The sequence below is a fragment of the Paracoccidioides lutzii genome (genome assembly GCF_000150705.2).
Source record: "Paracoccidioides lutzii Pb01 unplaced genomic scaffold supercont2.6, whole genome shotgun sequence".
NCBI classification, from domain to species: Eukaryota; Fungi; Ascomycota; class Eurotiomycetes; order Onygenales; family Ajellomycetaceae; genus Paracoccidioides; species Paracoccidioides lutzii.
Window position 1 is genome coordinate 671,804 of NW_015440952.1, and position 22,486 is coordinate 694,289.

The 22,486-nt window shown below is 45.6% G+C and overlaps 9 protein-coding genes across 9 annotated transcripts; 6 read left to right on the forward strand and 3 right to left on the reverse strand.

The window, feature by feature from the left end:
* Positions 1 to 1,539: 1,539 nt before the first annotated feature.
* PAAG_11551 (hypothetical protein) lies at positions 1,540 to 1,842 on the forward strand (the record flags this gene model as incomplete). Its single annotated transcript, XM_015847182.1, has 2 exons — positions 1,540 to 1,697; positions 1,782 to 1,842. 2 exons carry the CDS (start codon positions 1,540 to 1,542, stop codon positions 1,840 to 1,842), a joined length of 219 nt encoding a protein of 72 aa, XP_015703206.1.
* Positions 1,843 to 3,599: 1,757 nt separating this feature from the next.
* PAAG_11552 (hypothetical protein) lies at positions 3,600 to 3,935 on the forward strand (the record flags this gene model as incomplete). Its single annotated transcript, XM_015847183.1, has 1 exon — positions 3,600 to 3,935. One exon carries the CDS (start codon positions 3,600 to 3,602, stop codon positions 3,933 to 3,935), a length of 336 nt encoding a protein of 111 aa, XP_015703207.1.
* Positions 3,936 to 6,153: 2,218 nt separating this feature from the next.
* On the reverse strand, positions 6,154 to 8,610 carry PAAG_02801 (tRNA ligase; the record flags this gene model as incomplete). Its single annotated transcript, XM_002795279.2, has 1 exon — positions 6,154 to 8,610. The coding sequence occupies one exon, from the start codon at positions 8,608 to 8,610 to the stop codon at positions 6,154 to 6,156; it is 2,457 nt and encodes an 818-aa protein (XP_002795325.1).
* Positions 8,611 to 9,214: 604 nt separating this feature from the next.
* PAAG_02802 (ankyrin repeat-containing protein) lies at positions 9,215 to 9,859 on the forward strand (the record flags this gene model as incomplete). The annotated part of the gene is made up of 1 exon (XM_002795280.2): positions 9,215 to 9,859. One exon carries the CDS (start codon positions 9,215 to 9,217, stop codon positions 9,857 to 9,859), a length of 645 nt encoding a protein of 214 aa, XP_002795326.1.
* Positions 9,860 to 10,620: 761 nt separating this feature from the next.
* Positions 10,621 to 11,567, forward strand: PAAG_02803 (hypothetical protein; the record flags this gene model as incomplete). Its single annotated transcript, XM_015844757.1, has 2 exons — positions 10,621 to 10,991; positions 11,075 to 11,567. The coding sequence occupies 2 exons, from the start codon at positions 10,621 to 10,623 to the stop codon at positions 11,565 to 11,567; spliced, it is 864 nt and encodes a 287-aa protein (XP_015701835.1).
* Positions 11,568 to 12,090: 523 nt separating this feature from the next.
* On the reverse strand, positions 12,091 to 13,443 carry PAAG_02804 (PAP2 domain-containing protein; the record flags this gene model as incomplete). The annotated part of the gene is made up of 3 exons (XM_002795282.2): positions 12,091 to 12,668; positions 12,752 to 13,266; positions 13,349 to 13,443. The coding sequence occupies 3 exons, from the start codon at positions 13,441 to 13,443 to the stop codon at positions 12,091 to 12,093; spliced, it is 1,188 nt and encodes a 395-aa protein (XP_002795328.1).
* A 1,741-nt stretch (positions 13,444 to 15,184) lies between these two features.
* On the forward strand, positions 15,185 to 15,766 carry PAAG_02805 (hypothetical protein; the record flags this gene model as incomplete). Its single annotated transcript, XM_002795283.2, has 1 exon — positions 15,185 to 15,766. One exon carries the CDS (start codon positions 15,185 to 15,187, stop codon positions 15,764 to 15,766), a length of 582 nt encoding a protein of 193 aa, XP_002795329.1.
* Positions 15,767 to 16,094: 328 nt separating this feature from the next.
* Positions 16,095 to 17,307, reverse strand: PAAG_02806 (aldehyde reductase; the record flags this gene model as incomplete). The annotated part of the gene is made up of 4 exons (XM_002795284.1): positions 16,095 to 16,297; positions 16,381 to 16,705; positions 16,798 to 17,062; positions 17,159 to 17,307. The coding sequence occupies 4 exons, from the start codon at positions 17,305 to 17,307 to the stop codon at positions 16,095 to 16,097; spliced, it is 942 nt and encodes a 313-aa protein (XP_002795330.1).
* A 2,650-nt stretch (positions 17,308 to 19,957) lies between these two features.
* PAAG_02807 (hypothetical protein) lies at positions 19,958 to 20,575 on the forward strand (the record flags this gene model as incomplete). Its single annotated transcript, XM_002795285.2, has 2 exons — positions 19,958 to 20,046; positions 20,146 to 20,575. The coding sequence occupies 2 exons, from the start codon at positions 19,958 to 19,960 to the stop codon at positions 20,573 to 20,575; spliced, it is 519 nt and encodes a 172-aa protein (XP_002795331.1).
* Between the last annotated feature and the right edge of the window lie 1,911 nt (positions 20,576 to 22,486).

Genomic DNA, 22,486 nt, shown 5'->3' on the forward strand with positions numbered 1-22,486 from the left:
CTGCACCGAAAGCAGCGAGGCAGGTGGGAAGAATGGGTGGAGGAAACCATAGACAGATGGTGTGAAGCAGGAAGGGAAGAGACAAGAAGGTCAAGCCCCATGCACAAGACAGGTAGGCAGACAACCAAGACCACCGGTGTCAATCATCGTCAGCTGTCGCAATCTAGTCTAGGCAATGTGACTAATTTCATATCTCTTGATATAAAAGGGGTGGAAGAAGGGGGGTGTGAGTAAGTATCATGAAGCCCACAATACCATCCAGCAACTGACTTGGGGAATAAACGTTAAGGGGGCGCAGGGTAAAAGTGAAAACAGCATTTGGCTTGTGAATTTTGGTGGTAGTGGGGTTGATTCAGGCGTCTCAAGGGGTGGATGGGCATAAGAAGAGAAAGGAGAAAGAGATACATTTCCTGACAAGCGGGCGAGTGAGTCCCTCTACCTAGGCGGGTTTTCATCGACCTTTTCCTTAGGTATACACGGTGAATACAGAAGGCATATGGGGACGTTCAAATGTTAAAGTAAGATTAAAGTAGGAAAAGATAACTAGTCCTTTTCTATCTTCCATGATATCAAAAAGAACAAGAATAACTTGGCAGCTAATCTGATATCAGTCTACACCTGGCAGTTAGTTAATCTGCAAGCTCCTCTTGAAGTGCAGCATGCCTTAAAATGATCGACGGAATGGAGCTGCACGAGTTAGATCCAGAAGCAAGATCAAAAGGTGAAGGCAGCATTTGCAGAACTGACATGCATCTTGGACTTGGACAGCCTGCATTCTAGAAAATACAGACACCTAAGGATGTCTCGAGCATGACAAGAAGTTAGATCTACCAAGCAACTAGATGGATACTTAATAGACCCTCTTAAGTCTTTTTGAGTGGAGGTATCGAAGTTGTCACCTGGCCACGCAAGAGGTCTCGGAGAGCACCCTCCAGAAAGCGGAACATGCGGGTCAAGATACGCTAGGCATCTCGTATCCGGATCGATGAACTAAGCCAAAATTACCAACCCCCCTCCCAACCAACCACCCCAATCTAGAGTTCCGGATCGTCAACGTTGAACCACATATTGCGGAATCCGGAAACCCTTCTTGCCAAGCGGGGCTTTCCCCATACGAATGGCGTGTCAAATCTAGACGGATATAGAGCAAAGACGCAGGCAGAGAATGCCAGAAATATGTTGATTTTGTTATTCCAAGAACTAGAACTTCGAAGTGGCCAGGTTTTACTCCAAAATATCTCCATGCTCCAGTTTGCAAGGCCGTAAGCTTGGATATTCTCGGGAAGGATACGGAGTTCCCGTGCGGCAACTTAGAGGAATGGCGGTGGATATGGGGAAGGTATTATGCCGGTGTTCTGAGTTGCGAAATAACCATCCTTGAAATGCTTCTAAACAATCAACTTAATACCCTTCATGTATGATTAAACTTAGTTTGAATTGGCTCAAGAACAAAAATAAGGCATCATCACCTCTTTTGGCATTCATCTATTCACATTTTCTTCACTCTTTAATTCATGAAGGTTCAGCTGGGTTGCCACTATGAATTACGCTCTGGATGAGTGCCAACCAAATGGGAAGATCCCTGTTTTCACGTCATACAGGGCCCGTCAATTCACATATCAAGGAATACCCACGCAATCAGAGGTGCGTACGGCATCCCGGTCTTCGAATTGTGATGGGAAGCTAAAACAAGATTCGTAAGTGCCATGATCCTTGAACGTAATTTTTGTATGGGGGCGCAAGGGTGAATATACGCTTGTCGTTTTGATTCTCTCGTCAAGGTTTTTGTCAGGAACTGGTACAACGGACGCGTTTATCCGCTCCCAATGTCTTTCCCGTTAGTTGGGATGTTGGTAGGACATAAAAGTCTACAACAATTTGGAAAAAGTCCTCCTTATTATTGCGGGTCTGTCGATAGGTTCAAAGCAGCAACCGTGTCTCAGTTGCGCACGAAGGAGCATTGACATATCACTACGCAGTATGAATGCAATCGGTTGTCGAAGAGCTAGTCCGGGGTCTGCAGGTTCATCCTGGCTGGTGATTCGACAAATTTGAAGCGACGCCGCAAAGTTTCCAGTGGAGGCAAGCATCCAATTGATTTTTGTTACCACATGCCTGGGTAGAACCAAGGAAACTCCCGTCAGCAACGCTCGAATCAGCAACTTGGAAAACCTTCGGGAAGCAAAGTTCGCCTATAGGCTATTGGATTAGAATGAAGGTCAATGCTAGATTTCCGGGGTTGGAGGAGCATTGGCGAAAGCCGGAAATCGCTCTCTGAATGGGTACCAAGTTCTTGATCAAAGGTCCAGGAATTACAAAATCCTTTCGATCACCCGAGGACGAATGAGGTGCTAGATTTCAACTTCTGATGTTTACCGATCAGAAAAATCGATTCAGTGAGTCTGAGGTCAAAAGCTCTAACTAAACCATGCGAACCATAATAATGTCTGCAATTGACTGGCAGTAAAACCGTAACAATTACTATGAGTTGATTGTTCCCCAAAATAATCCAAAACACTTAACTGGGGGGCTGTGGCTGCAAACCTAAACTTAGAGGCCCTATTATGTATTTATCAAACTAACTAACTAACTAACAGTTAACGGTGACTAAGCAACCAGCCTCAACATTCCACGGAGCCGCATTTCGCGCTCAAACGTCAACTTCAACCTCAACTTTCGCTGCTGGCAGTTAATTGCTCAAGTGCTTCGGTCAGACACCATTCTTCAGCTACATATTTGTCCTGGAAAAAAAAAAAAAAAAAAAAAAAACCCTATGCCAACCAAGTAAACGACTCTATTATGGTCTTTTTGGTAGCTACCTTCAAAGAGGGAAACTCCCAAGGTTTGTGCATCACGGCCAAGTCATTTGCTCCTCCGCCAGAAGCAACACCACCCTTAGAATGATCATCTGACCCCAAACCTCAGTCGATGTTGACCCCGAGCTAACTCATGGTTGTTTAGATATTCGCAGTCTTTGACCAGCATCCCCAGATATTACCGCTGCTACCTTCGTATCCTTGCGGTGATCTCTCCATCCCAGCATACCGGACCACCACTTCATTTGCTTCCACCGTCAGCAGCCTTTGTTACTTGTTACTGCGCGTTATTAATTCTCCTGCTGGCTAGGACACCAGCAGACACACAAGGTCAGTCTGCACAATTACATCATATCTCGTGCACTTGAATGAAAATGACATGGTAAACTTCTGGGATCTCGACATTCCTCCCCGTCCTCCCCGCATCCCAGGTATTCTGCAGACACTTCTACAAGAGGTTGGCCAATGAATACTGACCATCTGACCAGTAGTTCACCCACCACCACGTTTTCCTTTGGCTGTATATTATCTGCGCGAGATATTTACATACATTCATGCATAGCTAGATAATTCAGCTGCGTTGAAGGACACCTATCAGTTCTGGCTTGGTTTGGAATGCAGATCTCTCGGGAGGAAGCGAGCCGATAGCTAGCTGTTTCGTTAGACGACGTCGTGCATCTAGTTTTGAGCGAGGCTGGAAAATTTCAAAAAGAAGCTTGGGCAACAAAACGACTGAAAAAGTAAATAAACGCTAGGAAGCATTTCTCGCAGCTGTTGTAGAAGATGGCATCCACTTCGTTTCGTGACTCGATGAATTCCTTGGGTTGGGCTAGGAGGGAGCCAGAAACCGCACCTACAAACCGATCCTCGAACTCGATATTCTCGTCACTTCAATCACTTAACCCTTTTGCGGACCGCGGTTATATTCAACTTCCTGCTCAAGATGGTCCTGGAGCACCATTACCGCTCCCAACGAGGCGAGAGGAAGAGGAGGCATGGTTTGCTTGTGAGTCCCATGACTTATTCTTCATTAAGACCGTAGAGTCGATTTCATGTCATCTCTATGGCCAGGGTGCAAGTGACACACCTCAGTTCCTGCGTCCGCACGGTCTCACATGAACCTCTGCCGTAGGGTGATTTTGTCAGGACTCCAAATGCAATGGCAGCGTATTGTTCTCAGCTTCCCATTCGCGGTGTTCAAAATACTAACGTTTCTGTCTTGTTGCGCAGTAACTCGATGGGACCGAATGTTGATATTCGCCGGCTGCATGATTGGGTCTCTGGTGTGTTTTGGAATTTGCATAGGACTCATTTTATTCCCTTTGATATTCAGACCTAGAAAATTTGCAGTCCTGTAAGTTCTACCCCCTGTCTGATTCTGCGTTGAACTTTTTATGCTATGACGTATGCCCATTTTTTTTTCTTTTTTTACCCGCACACCACACACGGACAAGGCGCAGATGCAATGCCTCGGGGCTTGAATGACTCGAAATCGCTGCCAATATCGGCTTCGGCTTATTGTGGACCAGGGCCTTTCTTCATTTCATTCTCTGCACGTCAGCATACCATCGTCGGCACATTTATCCTACCCTCCGACGTTTTACCATTTCTTCTTGTTGAAATGCCAAGTTAAAACATCAAGCTCAGACGTCATTCTGTTGGGATTCAGGATGGCTCACATTTATGATAGCTAACATTTCTTTTAAAAGGTGGTCTGTCGGATCCATACTCTTTCTTACCTCCTGGGCCGTTCTAATGGGGGCCATACAGTATGCCAGGCATTTAGTGTCGGGGCCTCGCCTCCCTTTCACTGCCGCATATTTTATATCCATTGCCTTAACTTTATACTTTGCTCTCGGAGTAAGTTTTCCCTTTTGTTTCCATACTCCGGACTTTCATGCATATACTTCCCCATTTGGAATCATATCATAGCGTCCGCATTTGCATTTTATCCAATTTCCTCTTATTCGCAAAAAAGAGATACCTCATTCAGTCCTTCCCACTATTAACTCTATTCCACCCTCGAGTGTGGCTCGTGCGTGCTTCGCAGTTTTGAATTGGACATGTTACATTTCTCTTTCCCCCCCCACCAACCAAAAAAAAAAAAAAAGTTGCACTAATTTCTTCACCGCAAGCTCCACCGTGGTAATCATATCAGAAACCATAACAGGTTGCAAAGCAAATCTATGTTTCAATCCGGGCACTTTTACGTCTCCATCACACTAACTCTATCTCTATTCCATACCCTGTTTTTCTAAACATATCTTCAACATTTTCTATTTTAATCCCCCCGTCTCCGAAACCTGTCTGAAATCATTCCTTGCAAAGTCATCCGACTAACTTTTTTTTCTGACGTCACCAAACAGCTCCATTCTACACTCCTAACTTTAATATCCTCCATCTTCCAACTTGTTGCGCTTGTCTGGTATCTAGTTAGCTATTTTCCGATGGGTAGCACCGGCCTGAGACTAGCTGCGCGTGTTGGGGGAGGCAGGTTTACAGCCTGGATGAACGATTAGGGGAGATTTAAAGAATGGTGGGAGAGGAAGCATATTGATTATCGATGTAATACCACCTTGAGTTTTTATATTTGCATGATTGTTTGAACTAGCATAAGCAATATTTTGAATTATGTCTGCTGGTTATTTTCATGATGGAATCAGCAAACTGTATTATGATTGTTATATATACACTTTAGCTGTTGCCACTTAAAAATTTAGCTATTTTTATTGGATGTTTCTTTAAGCATTAGAGCAAAGCACATGAAGATTCCGTATGATGATTATTAGATAAGTGTTTTATCCTGTGGTAAATTTAGTTCCCCCTCTACTTTGATGATACATTTTCAAATCATCACTTTCCCTTTTGTCATCTCTTTTAGTTCAAGCAATGGATGGATGGAAGCTACCTACTACATAATACCGCTTATCAAATGATAATCTCAACCGCAGTTCATCAACAAGTATCGATATCATTTTTAAGAATGGAATAGGGAAACATTGATATCTTTGCAAGTAGGCAAGAGTGGATTGACACCATTCTCCTATCACCGCAATCCACCCATATCTTGGTAGGGAGTCGCGACGTCTCGTCTCATCTCATCTCATTCCTCCCTCTACTTACCATCTCTTCCCATCAATTTCAAATGTAGCACGGGTTTTATATGAATAACACGAAACATAGGATACAGCCTCATGGGAACGCAGCTAGGCATAGGAGATCAACGATAAAAATGAAGTAGTTTTCTAATGGAACAAAAATAATCACGAAAACCACCCATCCAATCTTATCCTCAACTCCATTCCCCCAGTCGGCCCTCTAAATCCGCAAACCAATTTCACCTCCTCAATTCCTCTCCAACAGTCCCCTCCAACACCGTAACAGAAGTTATCTTAGCTTCCCAAATCCCCGTCTCTCCCCCAGCCCCAATCTCCAGCCAACGCTTCAGCAAATCATTGCTCTCCTTCGGCTTCACGTTAGGCGCTGCAGTGCCAACCGTAATATGCGGGATATCATTCGCACAAGGCCACAAATCTCCCTCCTGTGGGCAAATGCGCACCACAAACGCCATGATCCTGTCATCCCACACCAGACGCTCGATTCGAACACGACAGGTGCCTAGGGTTGGGGTCTCGACGACATCACCGTTTGGTTGGTTGAGTTGCTTTTGGATAGCAGCTTTGTAAAGATCTTGGTAATGGGTCCAGATGGCTGGCTGGGTCAGTTGGGAGGCCCGGTGGATTAGGGTTACGTGGAAGGAGGGTTGGATGCGGCGAGAGTTTCGGAGGTGGTTATATAGTTTTGCTTTCTCGGGAGGGGTGGAGGGTGGGAATAGTGAAGAAAGCAGGTTGGTTATTTCGTTAGACTTTAAGGATATTCTAAAGTATTCGAGGTGTTTGGCGAGTTGATCTGGGGTTTCTCTTGGTGCTGGTTTCGAGTTCTTTATGTTTGAGAAGCTGAGGTCGTGCTTTGTCTCAACTTTGTAGTTCTTCATGACTTCGTCGATTGCGTCGTCTAGTTCGGATGAAGTTGGCAATTTACCGTTCATGAGTTTAGGGAACGTGGAGTGTAAAACTGAGATGACTTTTTCCAGGTTCTCACGGGAAGAGGCCATGACGTTTAAGTCGATTACTTCATCAAAGCTGTAATCAGGTTCAGATTCTATGTTTACGGCTTCGAATCGATTCAAGAAGCCTTCCATAATCGCAATGACGGAGTCCCGGCCTTTGCTGTTGGCCTGGATGGTCTGATGGTTATCGCCTCGTTCAAGAACTCTTGCCTGAGTAACTTGCCTGATATCACCCAGCAACATTTCCTTAGGTTCATGGACATAATGGAGAGCAACAAATTTGGCTTTTGGTACAGCCCTCTGAACATCCTCCATGATCTGCTTTCTTTCCCGCTTTTGGTGGTTGTTGCGGTCTGCGATGACAACCCTATTCGTTACGAGGGAATTGTTTACCTCCTGTGCAAATCGCTTTGGGCGGTTCTTGGGACCCTGAATATTATCATTCTGGATATGTCCCCAGCCAAATAATTTGACAAGAGCAAGAGCTAGAGTGGTTTTACCACACCCGATTGAGGCGACTGGGACTAAGACGACATCCTGTGTCACATTAGCAAGAGATGAAGCACCTTCTCCCTGATCTGATTCCATAGCAATAATTTCTGAGCCCTTCAGACCACGCTCTTTCAGGAAGCCATCTCTCATTGCTATGATACCATGATTTTGATTGTAGAGTTTGGCAAGCTGTGGGTTTTCGACGAGCCGCTTCTTTGCATAGTGCAGATATTCTTCCGTAATGGCCACATGCTTCTTGAGTTTTAACTGTCGTCCCGCAATCATGGCTTTGGTAGCTTCACGCCACTGCCGGTACATGAGATATGGTTCTTCGAATTTGTACTTAAAGAACCAGTCCCTGTACGGTCCAGCACCCCCTTCAGATATTTGACACCGGATAACGAATCCTTCAGTGTCCCTCCCATCCCACGATCCAGTCTCAGCACATTTCTCCACAAAGGTCTTCACATCAGATAGGGAATCCTTCATAAGGTACTGCGCCTTTTTGAACCCCCATTCGTCTGCAAATTTGTGAACATCGGGGCCAGGTAGGGTAGCAAATTGGGGAACATTGTAGTTGAGGCCATGGAGATAAATGCCTGCTGCCTGCTCATCGTACGCCAGAACATGTTCCTCAAAATGGTCATCACAAAGTTCTCCGACAGCTGTTAAATTCTTGCTTCTCAGGGCCTTGGCTAAATCTCCCACTGTCTTGCCAACAGAGGCTACGTGGTGCCTCACCCAGTTTTCACCGGCAACAGCGTGGCTGACAGTAACATCAGTTCTAGCGCCAGTCGAGTGCTTGCTGCATACTAGCAAGGTGCCATCCTCCAATCCAGAAATAAAAATAATACAGCCATTTTCCTTGACACTCAGCTCATATGGCCCTATTGTATTTGTTTCAATATTCCTCCACCGTGTCGAGTCAACCTCGTCAACATTAAAAAACTTATCGTACCCTCGAATGGCGATTTCATAATTGTTGTTCTTATTCCTGGTGGTAAATAGGCCGCGTGCATAGGTGGGCAAATCATCCCGCTTGTAATCCCAATCCTGGAACCTCCAAGAGTCCACGCTGATGTTATCTGATCCTTGAACGAGAAAGGTAGACTTCTTGCAGGAAAACGTCCGTCTTCCTGGACCACTTCCTCCACCTCTTCTCCTGCTGCTGCCGCTGGCAGCCTCTAAGCCATGAACGAGCTGGGCAACCTCGTCGATGTCTTGCTGCACCATGTTTTGAATGTATGAAAAGGAAAACTCTGTATATAATGAACAAAGATCAGGGGGAAATGGTGGAGGCGGCGGAGGCGGCGCCTTTTAGACCTTTAAGCCCAAAGTACAAGCGTAAGTGGCGACAGGGAACTGCCACTCCGGTTACATGGAAGGAGTCTATAAAACTATTTATTTGAAACTATCTGACCTAAAGATCATGACTCACGATTTCCATGGACCCGAGTTGGTGTTGGTGTAGGTTGTTCGAGTCTGTTGTTTGTGATGTTGTCATTGCTGCCGCCATTCATTGGAACCAATGATTGGTTGTTTAAACCCTCTGGGTAATAAGGTGAAACTAACCGCCTAAACTCAATCTGGCAAGTAGTGTCTATCTGTATATTTTGTGTCTTTTTTTTTTTTTTTCTTTTTTTTTTCTTTTTTTTTTTTCGCCTGCGAAACCACTCTTCAATTCATGGGTTTGTTACTCACATTTGTACAAGAATTCTCCAGTATATGTTTACTTTTTTAGCTCCTGTTAATTCCAACCCATTGCTCACTAATAAATCAATATTTTTTTTTTTCTATCTTTGAAACGATAACGATATTAACTTATTTGTTACGCATCATGTCCCCCGCCCAACCCAACGTCTTCGTTCTGGCTGCTGACAACTCACCCTCACTCCTCCCGCTTCTCCGGTCAAACCCTGCCCTAGCTTCTTCTCAAGATGAACATGGATATTCCCTCCTTCATGCTGCTTCCTCATACGGGCATCTCGACCTGCTCCGTGCCCTCGTTAAAGAATTTCAGGTAGACATCAATCTTGTCGACGAGGACGGAGAAACCTGCCTTTTCGTTGCGGAATCTGTTGAAGTAGCCCGCTGCCTAATTGAGGAACTTGGTGTGGATAGAGATCACAAAAACCATATTGGCGTAAAAGCTGAGGAGTCCATAGCCAGTGATGGGGATTTCCCATCCCTGATTCAATACCTAAAGGGCAGCCAGGCTGTAAATGATGCTTCCCAGATTCTAAATCCATCAACTGCGATTCCACCGAATGTCAATGTCAATATTGGAAGCATGCCTGACCCAGCTGCAAACGGAGACGAGTTGGTGGATCAAGAATTCAGAAGAAGAATTGAGGAGCTTGCTACTAGTGAAAACTTCCATGCCGAGGAGGGGCAACGGGAACTACGGAAGCTGGTTACAGATGCGCTAAGGGGGGTGAATGCAGAAACACAAGAAAGGGATGTTAGACGACGGATGGATTAAACGGATGGCTTTACGAGACGCAAACTCGGAGCATGTACGGGATTTCTCAATACCTATCCCAATGTCTAAATAATACGGTGCGTTCCACTGTGAGGATGGCGATTTACCTCGCAAAAGCCTGAACACTTCCTCTGAGCGGGAAGGCTATGGCCAGGCCAACAGCAGAGGATACACTGGCCTGAAAGATAATCTCTTGTGGTATTCTATTGTTCCTACGCAGGGAGCTCCATGACAGATTTCCCGCTGTTAATGTCATTGGCAACTCGCGGTCAGGAGCTCGTGATAGGAGTTAGAAGACGATTATATCCTGAATTAATGCAGGATGAAACCCGATTAGCAACGATATCCTCCTATTTCGAGATGAGAAGAGGAGATATCCCTGTGATGCTTATTTCACGATTGAAGTATTATGGCTGAGCGACTGAGGGAGCAGGGAAGAGAAGCTTCAGAATTTGAGTGCAAATTCTTGTACTTAGCGCATGCTCGCAGTCTATTAAAGTGAAGGCTTGCACAATGCTAGATATAAAGCTCACAGTCATAGCAATTAAATGATAATAAAAACACTGTGAAGCATTTGATAATTTCTGTGGATATTCATACCCTGTAAATAAATAGGTTGCTCGACTAGATCAGGTGACATCATTCCAATTCATTCAATCGCCTTAAGGAAATCAACATCAACTCGGCAACATCCAATAAATCTTCTGTAAGCTATTAATCCTCCCTCTCAAACCCCGGTCTTGTTCTGCCACGACTTCAGGATGTCTTTACCGCCTGTATCGTATTCTCCGCTCTCCTCATCATACCCAGGGAACCCCAAAAACTCCAACTCGTACCTTGACACCGAAACTCCCCCGCCTCCGCCGCCGAAACCTAGCAGTCATGAAACGAGTCGAATAAACACACCTCAGACAGGCTCTCCTCTCCCCCTCCCTCCTCTGCCGTCCGGCTCTATACCTCAAGAATCCAATATATCTATTGCAAATGCGCAAGGCCAAACAAGTCCGCAGGGAGATCCACCGTTAACTTGCCCTGCCGATTCCTTACCAGACGACGCATTCTCGCCGACCACCCTTCCGCAACCCCCAGACATAGATGACGGCTGGATCCCAGATAATTTGAAAGACAAATCGTACGCTGTCCCCACATGCGATAACCCCCATTCACACCTCCTCCATTCCACAGCTAACCGAAAACCAAATTCACAACCCACAGAACGACAGACCTCCAGGCCATCCTCGAAAACCCCACCCTCCTCCACGCCCTCTCAACCACCCACGTCTCCTACCCAGCCACCCAAGCCCACCTCACCACCGTCTTAGCTTCCAACAAACAGCTAGCAAACCACCTCCTCTCCCTCGAAAGCCACTTGCACTCCCTGCGCGACTCCACAGAATCCCTCCTCCTCCAGCACCAATCTCTTGAACTCTCGTGGCGTAAGAAGCAGAGCGAGATGGACACCGCGCTGGAGCCTTGGTCTCCTAAAGCCCTGTACCAGCGGCTTGTGGCGGGTATTACGGAGCAGGAAGCTGTGTGTCGTGCGGTTGAGGAGAGCTTTTTGGAGAGTGAGGGTGATAGTGAGGGGAAGGCGAGTGAGAGGGAGGTTATGGAGTGGGTTCGGAAAGTGAGGGGGGAAGGGGCTAAGTTGGAAAGTAGGAGGGAGATGAGGGCTAGGTGGGACGAGGGGAGGGTGGGAGGGTGGAGGTAAATTTGAGCTTTTATTTTGGTGTGGTCCTGGTTTGTTATATATCTCTCTATCTCATGGCTTGGGGGCGTTCCGGCCCCTCTTTATTTCCATTTTGAGAAAGGTATGTCATATTATACGTTGCCTTGGTGTTGGTTCTTGTTCTGAATATTTTTAAGGATTAGTGGGAACTTGAATCGCTTTTTGATATCCCAACCCAGCGCGGTTTTTATATGATACCGTTTTAAGTTTATGGAGATAAGAGACATAAATCCTTGTTTCTTCACATTTCTCAACATAAACCGGAATAGAGAGAACAGATTGGCTCTGGAAATAGAGAACCCGAGATAGAGATATATCAATCATAAGGTATATAAATCAACCACAAAAGGTATATAGAAATCATAAAACTCTATCAATGGAGCGTAATTAAGCATGAATAGACAGCCGAAAAACGCCGCCATACCTTTCCGAACCACCAACAGGAAAATCAACGGTATAAAGGCGAAAACGAGAACAAACAATCCGCCTTCATACTTTCCTTTCCTCAAACATTACTCTCCACCCTATGAACCAATTCATTCGCACTATCCGGTTGCAGAGGAAACACATCACCCGCTTTCTCGACCTCACCCCCGGCATACCCATTAACCCCGATCCCCACATAGAATGCGCGTTCGGGACTGCGTGCGCCCCAAGCCCATCCCCCACCGCCCGAACTCAACGGCAGATGATACCAGCGGAACCCCAACCAGGCGAAAGAAATCCCCATCAGGGCGCCAAAGAGGATATCGAAGCCGAAATGGCGGTTGTCGAACCAGCGGGTGGATGATATATATGCAGCGGCAACGATGGGTGCCGCGGCGACGAGGAGAAGGTAGATTGGTGGGGCTGCGGATTGGTTTCGGAGTGGGGTAGGGGAGGATTTATTCTTTAGGTTGGGAGGATAGGAGGACCTGGGATATAGGACGTCGGAGCAGGGAGAGTTTGGGATGTAGTTGCTGTCGACTGAGAAGGCGGTTTCCCGGGTATCCTGGGTGTAGGGACGTGGGGAGAGGTAGGGGATTGAAATGGAGAGTTTTGCACAGAGCCAGAGGGTTAGGTATGTTAGGCCGGCAAAGGAGACTATGAGGGAGGTTATTGTCGGTATGGTTGCATATCTTGGTTATTGTGGGGAAGGATTGTAGACAGGGGAATTCTGGACATACTGGAAGCATGCCCGCTAGGGAAGCTCAAGAAACCATCTCTGGTGAGTCTTGTCGTTTTATTCTGGCAGATATTATATGAAACTAGAAGCGGTGCGCCCCTGAGTCTTCTCCCCAGCCCTCCAACTATATTAACTGCAATTTTGGGTATATCGGGGTTACAGCGATTGATCAGATCGGGCCTTGGTTTCCCGCAGATAACTTTCAATGCTTCTGTAGCCGCATACGCCCCTCCGATTGCAAGACCCAACCCCATCCATCCAGCATTCCACTCCCATAATTTGCGCCGCCATGCTAATGAGGCGGGCACATGTTTTCCCGCTGTGAGCCCGGGGATAAGAAGAAGGCTCAGTATAAGAATGGTAATTGCGGGAACAAAAACGCTAATCAGGACCAGCACCCTGGAAGAAACGGCTTCCTTGGCGGTAAATGGATAGGATATGCTCGGGTCTGTGAGTGAGAATGGGTTTCTGTTTGGTTCTACGGATTTAAAAATGCGGCCCGAAGCGACAGCTAACCTATGTCCAGGAATTCAGTAAGATTCTACATCTCCATTTTGAAACATTCCACTGTTGGTTTGGGGGGGGGTTGGGAACGTACAGTATTAATACCCAGTCCAGCACATAAGAAGCCACCACCCGCCGAGAAACCCCCCAAGCACTAGGGTTCCACTGAAGATTGGCAGGGCTGCTCATTTAGCTCAGACGAAAGCTGCTGGGTGGTAACTGCTGGGTGGTAGTTATATGTAACTGTGAAATGGCAAAAAGCAGGCAGTATATCAAACGAAATCAATGTAATTGAAATGACAGAAATTGAACTTCAACGATGCGCTGGCCTGAAATATATGGTTCCACCAAGGGTGCACGCAATTCGAAGTTCAGCCAACCAGTCAACCAGGAAGGCTAACTATTCAGAAGCAGACCTGAAAGGAGTGTTTTCAAACGTGGCGAAGCAACGTTACGGACACTCGGGCATTGGCATTGGCTATTTGCGGGGTTCAACAACCGGAAATGGAGTGGAAGAAGAGCTCTGAACTTTATTGTCGAAGTTAAGCTATGGCTTTGGCCGAGCTCAAGGTTAGAGTGACTTCTCCGTAGTTACGGTATGTTACTTTGCACTAGTCGTCATATACTTCTTCCCATTCCCTTCCCCGATCCCCAAGCGAACTTCCCACCTCAATGCACGAGAATGCAACCAATTCGCAATAGGGGAAAAAATGGCAAGAAAAATCTATAGAGATAGAAAGGGAAAAAAAAAAAAAAAACAGTCCCAATTCTGTGAAGATGCATGTGTATTTGAAAGTTTCATGTCCTATTCTGTGCCATCTACTTACATAACCCAGCCTGAAGATGACAGGCTTGTTCGATGGAATCTTAGACCTAGCTGCAGGATTGGCCCCCTTTGGTCAGCATTTGTGGAGAATATGATTAATCCATGCTCTCTCATAAACTTAGTTGTTGGAACCCAATAGCCGGGCATACAGTGCAATGTCTGGTGTACAAAAGGTTGAAGCCTGGCTTCTAACTTAATTAGATATCCAGATCTTAATAAAGAAATAATGCCAGGAACAGGACATCATACCAAAGATCTCCAACTGTGGCTTAGAGTCTATTTGCCTCCGGCGAACCAGAGCCAAGGTAAACAGGGACTGACAAATACGCTTTCTGCCCAGCCAAATACACTCCACAAAAATACCCTATTCTTAAATCAAACATAGCGTTATACACAGCCGAACACCCAAAATAATCCAATGTAAGGCAGCATGTGCCCAACCCATCAATTCACTATTACTAATAAAATTTATCTGAAATACTCTTCAAAATCATCCCCCAAAATATCCAAAAAAAAAAAAAATAATAAAAAAAAAAATAAAAAGGTTTCTCGCCTGTGAAGTGATCTCGTAGTGGGGATTTCCAGACAGTTCGATTTCTCCGCCCTGGGGAACGCAGGGTGGAGGTTAGGGTGGCGGCTCATTTTCTTGAGGATTCTTCAGGGGCTACGGGGGCTGCAGACGGGTGACTAGCACCGCTGCAGCCCGCCCGGCATCTGTCATGTAGACTGTATGCTGCTCAGCAGCAAACGGGAGGCGACTATGAGGTGTTTATTCACCATCATATCATGTTCCTGTTCTTCCATCCGAGTGCGTGTAGGCGCCCTCTGTATAGTTCCCCCAGCCGCGGCCGTGCCCCATATACCCATACCCCCAAGACCCCCAAGGCCCCATTCCCTGATCTGTGTGCAGTTGGGCACATGCTTGACTGCATTGGAACACTGGTTATTTTGGGTGTACGGCTGTGTATACGCTATGTTTGATTTAGAATAGTGTATTCTTGTGGAGTGTATTTAGCCGGGCAGAAAACGTATTTGTCAATCCCTCCCAGCATCTCGGCAACCCATTCCAGCACCCTTCCCACTACATAATTACCATTCCTGACCATGGAGGGTCCAGTCAACAATAATGAGCCACCGCCCACAACAGGCCCCCACCAAACTACTAGCTCCCTAGAAACTTCCTGGGATGGCCCCACTGCCCACCCATCATGGAAACCAACCTACCTCTTCGTCTACGGCTCACTCATGGACCTGGATGTTCTCCAATACGTCGTGGGCTCACCCCGTCGACCACCTCCTCTCCGTCCTGCACGGCTCAAAAACTACAAGATGAAGATGTGGGGAATTTACCCAACTCTCATTCCTAGCAGCAACGACAGCAGCAGCAACAAGAGCAGTGGTAATGAAAGTAGAGGTGGAAAGGAGAACGTCGATGAAATCTCCGGCGCACTCTATTTAGTCGAACACCCAGTACAGTTCGCTTTGCTAGAGCAGTATGAGTCGAGCGCTTACACATGGCACCGCTGTGTCGCCGACTTCACCGATGATGGCGGGTCGACGACAGAGCAGAGCGGGTTCGAATGCCGGACGTTCGTCTGGCGTGGGGACCCGGATAGTGCGGAGTTGACGGATGGGAAGTTTGATCTGGAGGTATACCAGAAATATTACAAACCCGAAATACTTTAAGAGGGAAGTTGATAGAGGAGAGAGCGAGGGGCATAAATCCCTCAGTTAGCCGGACTATAGATCATTATCTTTGGCAGTCGTAAAGAGTTCCAGCCTGCCTGAATTCAAGCAGCAGTATATTTAACGAAAAGATCAGTGGGCAATCATGGTTTCGTAAGGTTGTTGGGAGATGAGAGCAGAGAGAATGTTGTTATTGGATGGAAAATGAAGTGGAACTGCAACCGAAAATTTTCGGTGATCTAATATTGTCATGCTAGTTAAATTATACAACCCCATCCGTATATAAATCAGTCGATGACGTGACCAGCAACATGCCCCCTTCCACAACCTACTTCTGCTTTCCATCCAAATCGGCGAAGAAGTCAAAGCCGAAATCCTCACTCGAATCATTAAAACGGCGCTTCTTATCGATCCCGTCAATCTTCTTGACATCTTCCTGATCAAGACAAAAATCCCCCTGCAGGTTCTGCTTAATGCGGTCCGGCGTCTTGGACTTGACAAGCACAGAATGGCCGTGTGCAATTCCCCATGCTGTCAAAAAGGAGTGGAAACACAAATCCCGTCAACGTCAGCAAGACAGGAGAAAAAGGAAAATTTAAAAAAACCGCACATACCCAATGAAACCTGTGCAGTCGTCTTCCCGGTCTTCTCCGCTACCTCCTTGACAACAGGGTCATCAATCATTCTCCCCACAGACTCATGATTGTATATATCATTCTGGTTCCCTAGTGACGAATACTGCGTGACATGTATCCCCCTATCGGCCAGGAATTTCACAAATTCCTTCTGTTGCAGCCACGGATGAAGTTCCAGCTGGTGCACGGCGGGCACAATGGAAGCTTCTTTTAGCAGCCGTCCCACCTCCGCCTTGGAAAAGTTGGAGACGCCAATGGCTTTGGCTTTACCGGATTTTTGAAGATTTTCCATAGCTTTGTACGTCTTTATTGTGTTTTTCGTTGTTCACGGATTAACTTCCTATCCGAATTAAAGCCGGGAAATCACAGAAAACTCAATTCAAGAAGCGAACATACATCAACATAATCATTGTTCTCCGTCTTCGGATTCCCCTGCCCGTCCTTTGGGAACTTCGCATCCCCACGAGCAAAAGCGACGGGCCAATGCATGAGATATAGATCCACGTAGCTGACCCCTAGGTCTTTCAACGACTTGTCGATGGCTGACTCGACATCGTCTGGGTGATGCTTATTATTCCACAACTTTGACGTGATAAAGATCTCCTCCCTCGAAACTCTACTTTTCTTTAATGCGCGTCCAATGGCAGCCTCTGTTCCGTAACTGAGAAGATATAGATAGAGTGTATGACAGTGTCAACTTTAGAGATGGTTCTGGATATGGGCAATGGAAGATGATTTGAAGGGGTGAGTCCCGTACATTGCAGCTGTATCGATATGACGATATCCAGCTTCCAAAGCGATCAGGACTGCTTTCTCCTGTGCTTCCTGGTCTTGCCAGGTACCCAGGCCAATGGCAGGGATAGAGGCGCCTGTGTTAAGCTTGAATTTCGTTGAGGAGGCGGCCATGGTTAGTGTTCTGGAGGAAATAAGAATGACTACCAGAAGGGCGGGCAGTATCTGCTTTCCCTTTGATTCCTTAAGAAACTAAAATGTGAAAATTAAAATACAGAATTGAAGTTCCTATCCTGATTGCAATGAAAATGTTTTTTTTTTGAGTGTTTAGAAGGAGGTTTTGTTTGCCCACCAATTACCCCCACAAACGTCATATGAGTTGGAAGTTGCAAACGGGGGGCAACTACGGAGAGTAAATGACGTCCGTATGAAATAATCAACTCTAAACTGTGCCAGCTCATCCTTTTTGTTATGAAAACAAATTGAACTAGCAAACATGTATCCCATTTCTTGTTTGATGTTTATAATGATATTCCTTTTCCGTTTTCTTTGTTGGCCGTTCTCTCTGGCGGTTCATTGCATAGACAAAGACAAGAACATTGTCTCCAATCTCAGTTCAGCGCATTATCTTCTTACCAGTGGGACTCTTTAAAAGCTTCGGGCGTGGCCGTATGGTCCTGTCAAGTTGTCCCGCTGAAGAATTTCGAAAACGGCAAACATCGCCAGAATGTTAATGTGCTCTTTGCTCGCGAGGACACTCGCTGGGTTCTTTGTACAGCAGACTAACGGTGTATTCAAGCCTGATGATTTCAAATAGGCCAATTTAGCTGATCGCAGGAGTTTCTCTCCTCAAAATATCTGCATCGACTCTGAGAGGAATTCTTTCTCGAGAGATTCCATTTTCTCTTTATCGAGACAAGCACAACTATAGTTCATCGCTAGCATCCTTGGAATTTTGAGGGAGATTCCTTTGCTTCGAGTAGGTATGTCAATATCGATTGTGCTCAGCACCCTCAGTGTTGCAAGGAGATAAAAAAGGGACACATTATCAAACAAACAGGGCGGGACCAGAAAATAAGAAGAAAAAATAAAGGACCTTGGTTCTCATTTCACGGAGGCAAGCCAACCATATTTGAATAACATTGTGATACTATTCCAGTCCAAAATTAAGGTCATGCGGCGAGCTAGCATGGATATGACACGATTCTATTCTCAGAACATCCCGGTCAAGCCAACCTTTGCAGGATCCCACTCAGCTAGAGTTCTGGACATGTGCAATACATATAGCTTGATGTGAGTTACTAAACTGCGGTTCGGCTAAAGATCTGCTAATTGGGTCAGAGTTAGTTAATTTTAGGTGAGCGTTACTAAAATTAATAGCCTTCTATCCTGCAAAAAAAGTCTTCACTACTGCTGCACATGTAAGGCAGTTAACATATAGCTAGGGCTGATGGATTGTGATTAAGCATTTTATCCCACAAGCAGGGAAGACTCCTTCGGGATTCATAGTCTGTATAATGTGTTCATCTTCTACTTTTAAGTTTGTCACAAGTGAAATGCTAACAGGCGGAAATGTGGCTCTGTTGTGAGTGTGGCTGAGGTGGAGTTGATGTTTTGAACATATCAACACGTAAAACTATTATTACAAGGAACAGCTGAAAAGCTTGGAGTATTCCCCAAAATCAGAATAAAATCCAAATAAAAACATTTGTCCAGCATCCACTTTCTACAGCTGAAGACGTGCCATTGCCCACTGTCTGCGGGCATGCAAATCTCGATCAATCCGCGTCAGCCTCATGATTTTCTCAAGAAACTACGGAGGGGTAGTTAGTTGGTTGGACGAGCTCTTGAAATCCTCAATCCCCAGCCTGAGCTGCTATCTACCGTAAAGTCCTTGGAGAATAACCTCGATGGCTTATTTGTATCAAGTCTATGGGCATCCATGACTTGAGAAAATGATCAGAAAATGAGGATTATCGGCCACATCTGAGCTTCACCCAGCCAGCAGCATATAACAAAGAGATGCTGAAGAAGTTATAACAATGATGACAATGAATCGATCCTGCTGAAGCACTGTTGAATCCTCAATAAACACAAGAAGGTAAATTTGGTTTTGGTTGTTATACTGTGCTATTATAATTGTTGGCGCCATCATTGCCTAATAGCCAAGCAGAAAACCAGCAGGTCTCGAATTGATGAATGGCAAAAGAGACTGACCTTGCAAACCTGCCACGACGCAGTTTTAAAAGCCACAGATCCCAATCCCCAATCGGATCTGAAGAAAAAATGTGCCCAGGAAAAAATTGTTCCAGGACTGCCCAGGATTCGTCCTAGTGGCTGCCGCCGTCGATAGCCAAGCCAACTGTCCAAGACGCCAAAGAGGACGAGTTCTTCTTACAATAAGAGATTCGCTAAGGTTGATAGGCTTGCTGATCTGCCACAGCACTAAAATGCAGACGATTTCTTTCTGCGCGTCTTGGAGCAGCGGTCTAAGCCCCAGCCTCAGACCCTTGGAACTATACTTTAAAACGTTTTTGCAGCGATTATTGTGCGATTTTGCGAACTTCGTAACCCCTAAGTCAAATTGGCACTGCTAGCCTTGAGACCTGACGGAACACTGTCAGGGGTGCGTTGCCGGTCGCGTTGTGTTGCTTTGCTTACATAGGGCGTGAGCAGATATATAATATATCAGGCCAGTCACCCGTCAGCCAATTTCTCCTTTCTGCAAAAATTACCCACCAGCTTCATTCATACCCAAGTTAACTCCAGGAAAATCTTCATTATCCTTCACATCCCCAGAACCACACACTACATACCCTTCATCATGCAATTCAAACTCCTCACCATCCTGGCTCTCACCTCGTCTTTTGTCGTAGCTGACGAGGTTGCTGGCCGTGATCTTCAAGACGAACTGTATGCATATCCTTCCATATTTCCCCCTAACAAATATATATGTAATCTAGAAGAGGAAAAAGAGAAAGAGCCAGAAAACTAATTCTCCCGAAAACACAGTAACTCCATCGGCGCCGGTATCGTCTCACAAGTGAAAGGCAACATCGACTCATTTGCAACCATCCTCGCCAGCATCCCATCAGATGTTATGTCCGTCCTCATTACCGCCGTTCCTCAGCCTACCGGCACTAACCTCAGCGGCTACTTCGACTCCCTCATCAGCGATGTCAAGGACGGCAACCCTCCGGCCTGGTACACCGGCCTTCCCGATAATGCTAAGATGTTCCTCAGTTCTAAGGCCTCTCAGCTAGCTACTGCAGTTCCCACCGACACTGGTCCCACAGCAACTGGCAACGCCGCAACAACGACTGGCGCCAAACCGACCTCAAGCGCTCAACCAAATGGAAATGCTCCAGCCAGGCCAGCAGGTGCCATTCTGGGCGGCATTGCTGGCGTAGCTGGTGTGCTTGGTCTAGCTGTCCTGCTGTAAAGGTATTGATCTGAAAGGAGGCTTGAAAGTTAAATTTCGTGGAGATGACGCAACTTGCTAAGTTAGACAGACGGTATCTGGTGTTTTCTTCTCTTTTCCTACTGTTTGTTCTTTTACATTTAGTCAATATGTTTTAATGATATCCGCGGCTTACGCTGGTTTGTCTCTCAAATTCTAAAATAGGCCATGGTTGTATACAGCCTAATGGCTCATGGGAAGTGAATGCATGGGTTTGTATTATAAGTCCTGTTTATGCCACTGTTATCCATCTTTTACCCTCCCACTTTTGTTCCCCCCCAACCATGCCTTGATATCACAATAGTTTATTAGGGAATCGCTTAGTCACGATGGTCACAATACAAATTGGAGAAAAGTCATTTTTCCATTTCCTGCAAATGTCCATATAAAGTTGACCACCCTGGCTATTTCGCCCCTGACCTTCGCTTGAAAAGTCGATCATCGGATGTATGCCAGAGTAACCGAAGGTAATACAGTATTCAATCTCCTTTTCCCTGCATGTATGACAACAGGAACAAGGAAAGCAGGCCTTTTTAAAACTTCTAATCTAGGTGTTCACAAGCCACTATCAACTTGGAACCGATGCAAAGGTTTGGTGAGATCTCATTTTTTTTATATTTTCCTATCTAAAGTGCGTTACGCCAGCTATTAAGGATCAGCAAACGGTACTTTTGAGATAATTCTGGCTGATAGGTTGATCTATAAGTGGGCAGCATTGATGTGGGCTAGAATAATATATTTTTAAATAGTTACCAGGACACTTTATTATTACTAAAAAGGTTACGAGAGAATGAATGTGCACATATGGTCTCTACCGGCCTCCCGTATAACTAGCGTCTTCCCAAAAAAATTCTTTCTAATATTTTTGTTTTTCGTTTTTCCAGAACCGAAAAATATTTCGTCTTCCATCGCACAACATTCATCTCAGTCCAGCAGGTCTTTTCCGAGTCTTTTCCCGGAGCTACTGGTCTGGATTGAGAATGGCGTTCTTGATGGGGCTGTAGCCATTGCCATGATAGTTTTAATGACCAGCTAGGTAAGCTTCAACACTCGCAATCACCAGCGCCCATTCAATGATGACTCTCCTTATAACATGAACAATCCAAATCCTATTTCATCGTGACGGATGCCAATATTGCTATTAGAAAACCTCTCTGATATGCTCTCCGCTTGCCTATATAATTGTCACGCTCATGGTCATTGGTGATTGACTAACCCGTCGGTTATTAGGGTTTTTTGTGCATTGGCTTCCATTATATCTCACATATCAATACCTCTGTGGTTGGTCACACCTAAACCACCTATGTAAAAAGGTACGTTTGGAAACGCTGTTCCAGTTCATGTTATACCTTGCTGCTTCCCCATGAATTCACCCCTCCCTTCTATGATGACCCTATGACATGCGAAAGGCATTCCTCAAACTTAAGTTATCATGTGGAAACTGTCGATTTACAAGTTTCAGCCTTGTCTGATTATACCTCATACCTACCACTGCTTCAATTCAAAGTATCTAGTTTATACCGGTCTAAACAACATTGCTAACGTCTACCCTGACATTAGGTATGCTCTTGGTCTCTCAAACCATTCTAGCCCATTTTGCTCCCAACTATTCCATTCTTATGAAGAAGACTTGAACGAACGGGCGGACAGAACCGCATTCTTCGCTCCTCATCCAATACAAGCAGAGCGTACAAACTCTGCGGGTGATGGAATCGTTGGATTGCTTGTTGAGAATTCGTCAGCTGATTATTATGATACCGCCACTTGCATCGGTACCAATGGTAATGCCTCTGGAAAATAAATATAAACTAACGTGAATGCTTTAGGTAAATTCTATTTTTTCGATCTTTTATAAACCCCTCCCATTGTTGTGTATTTTTCGAGGACACTACA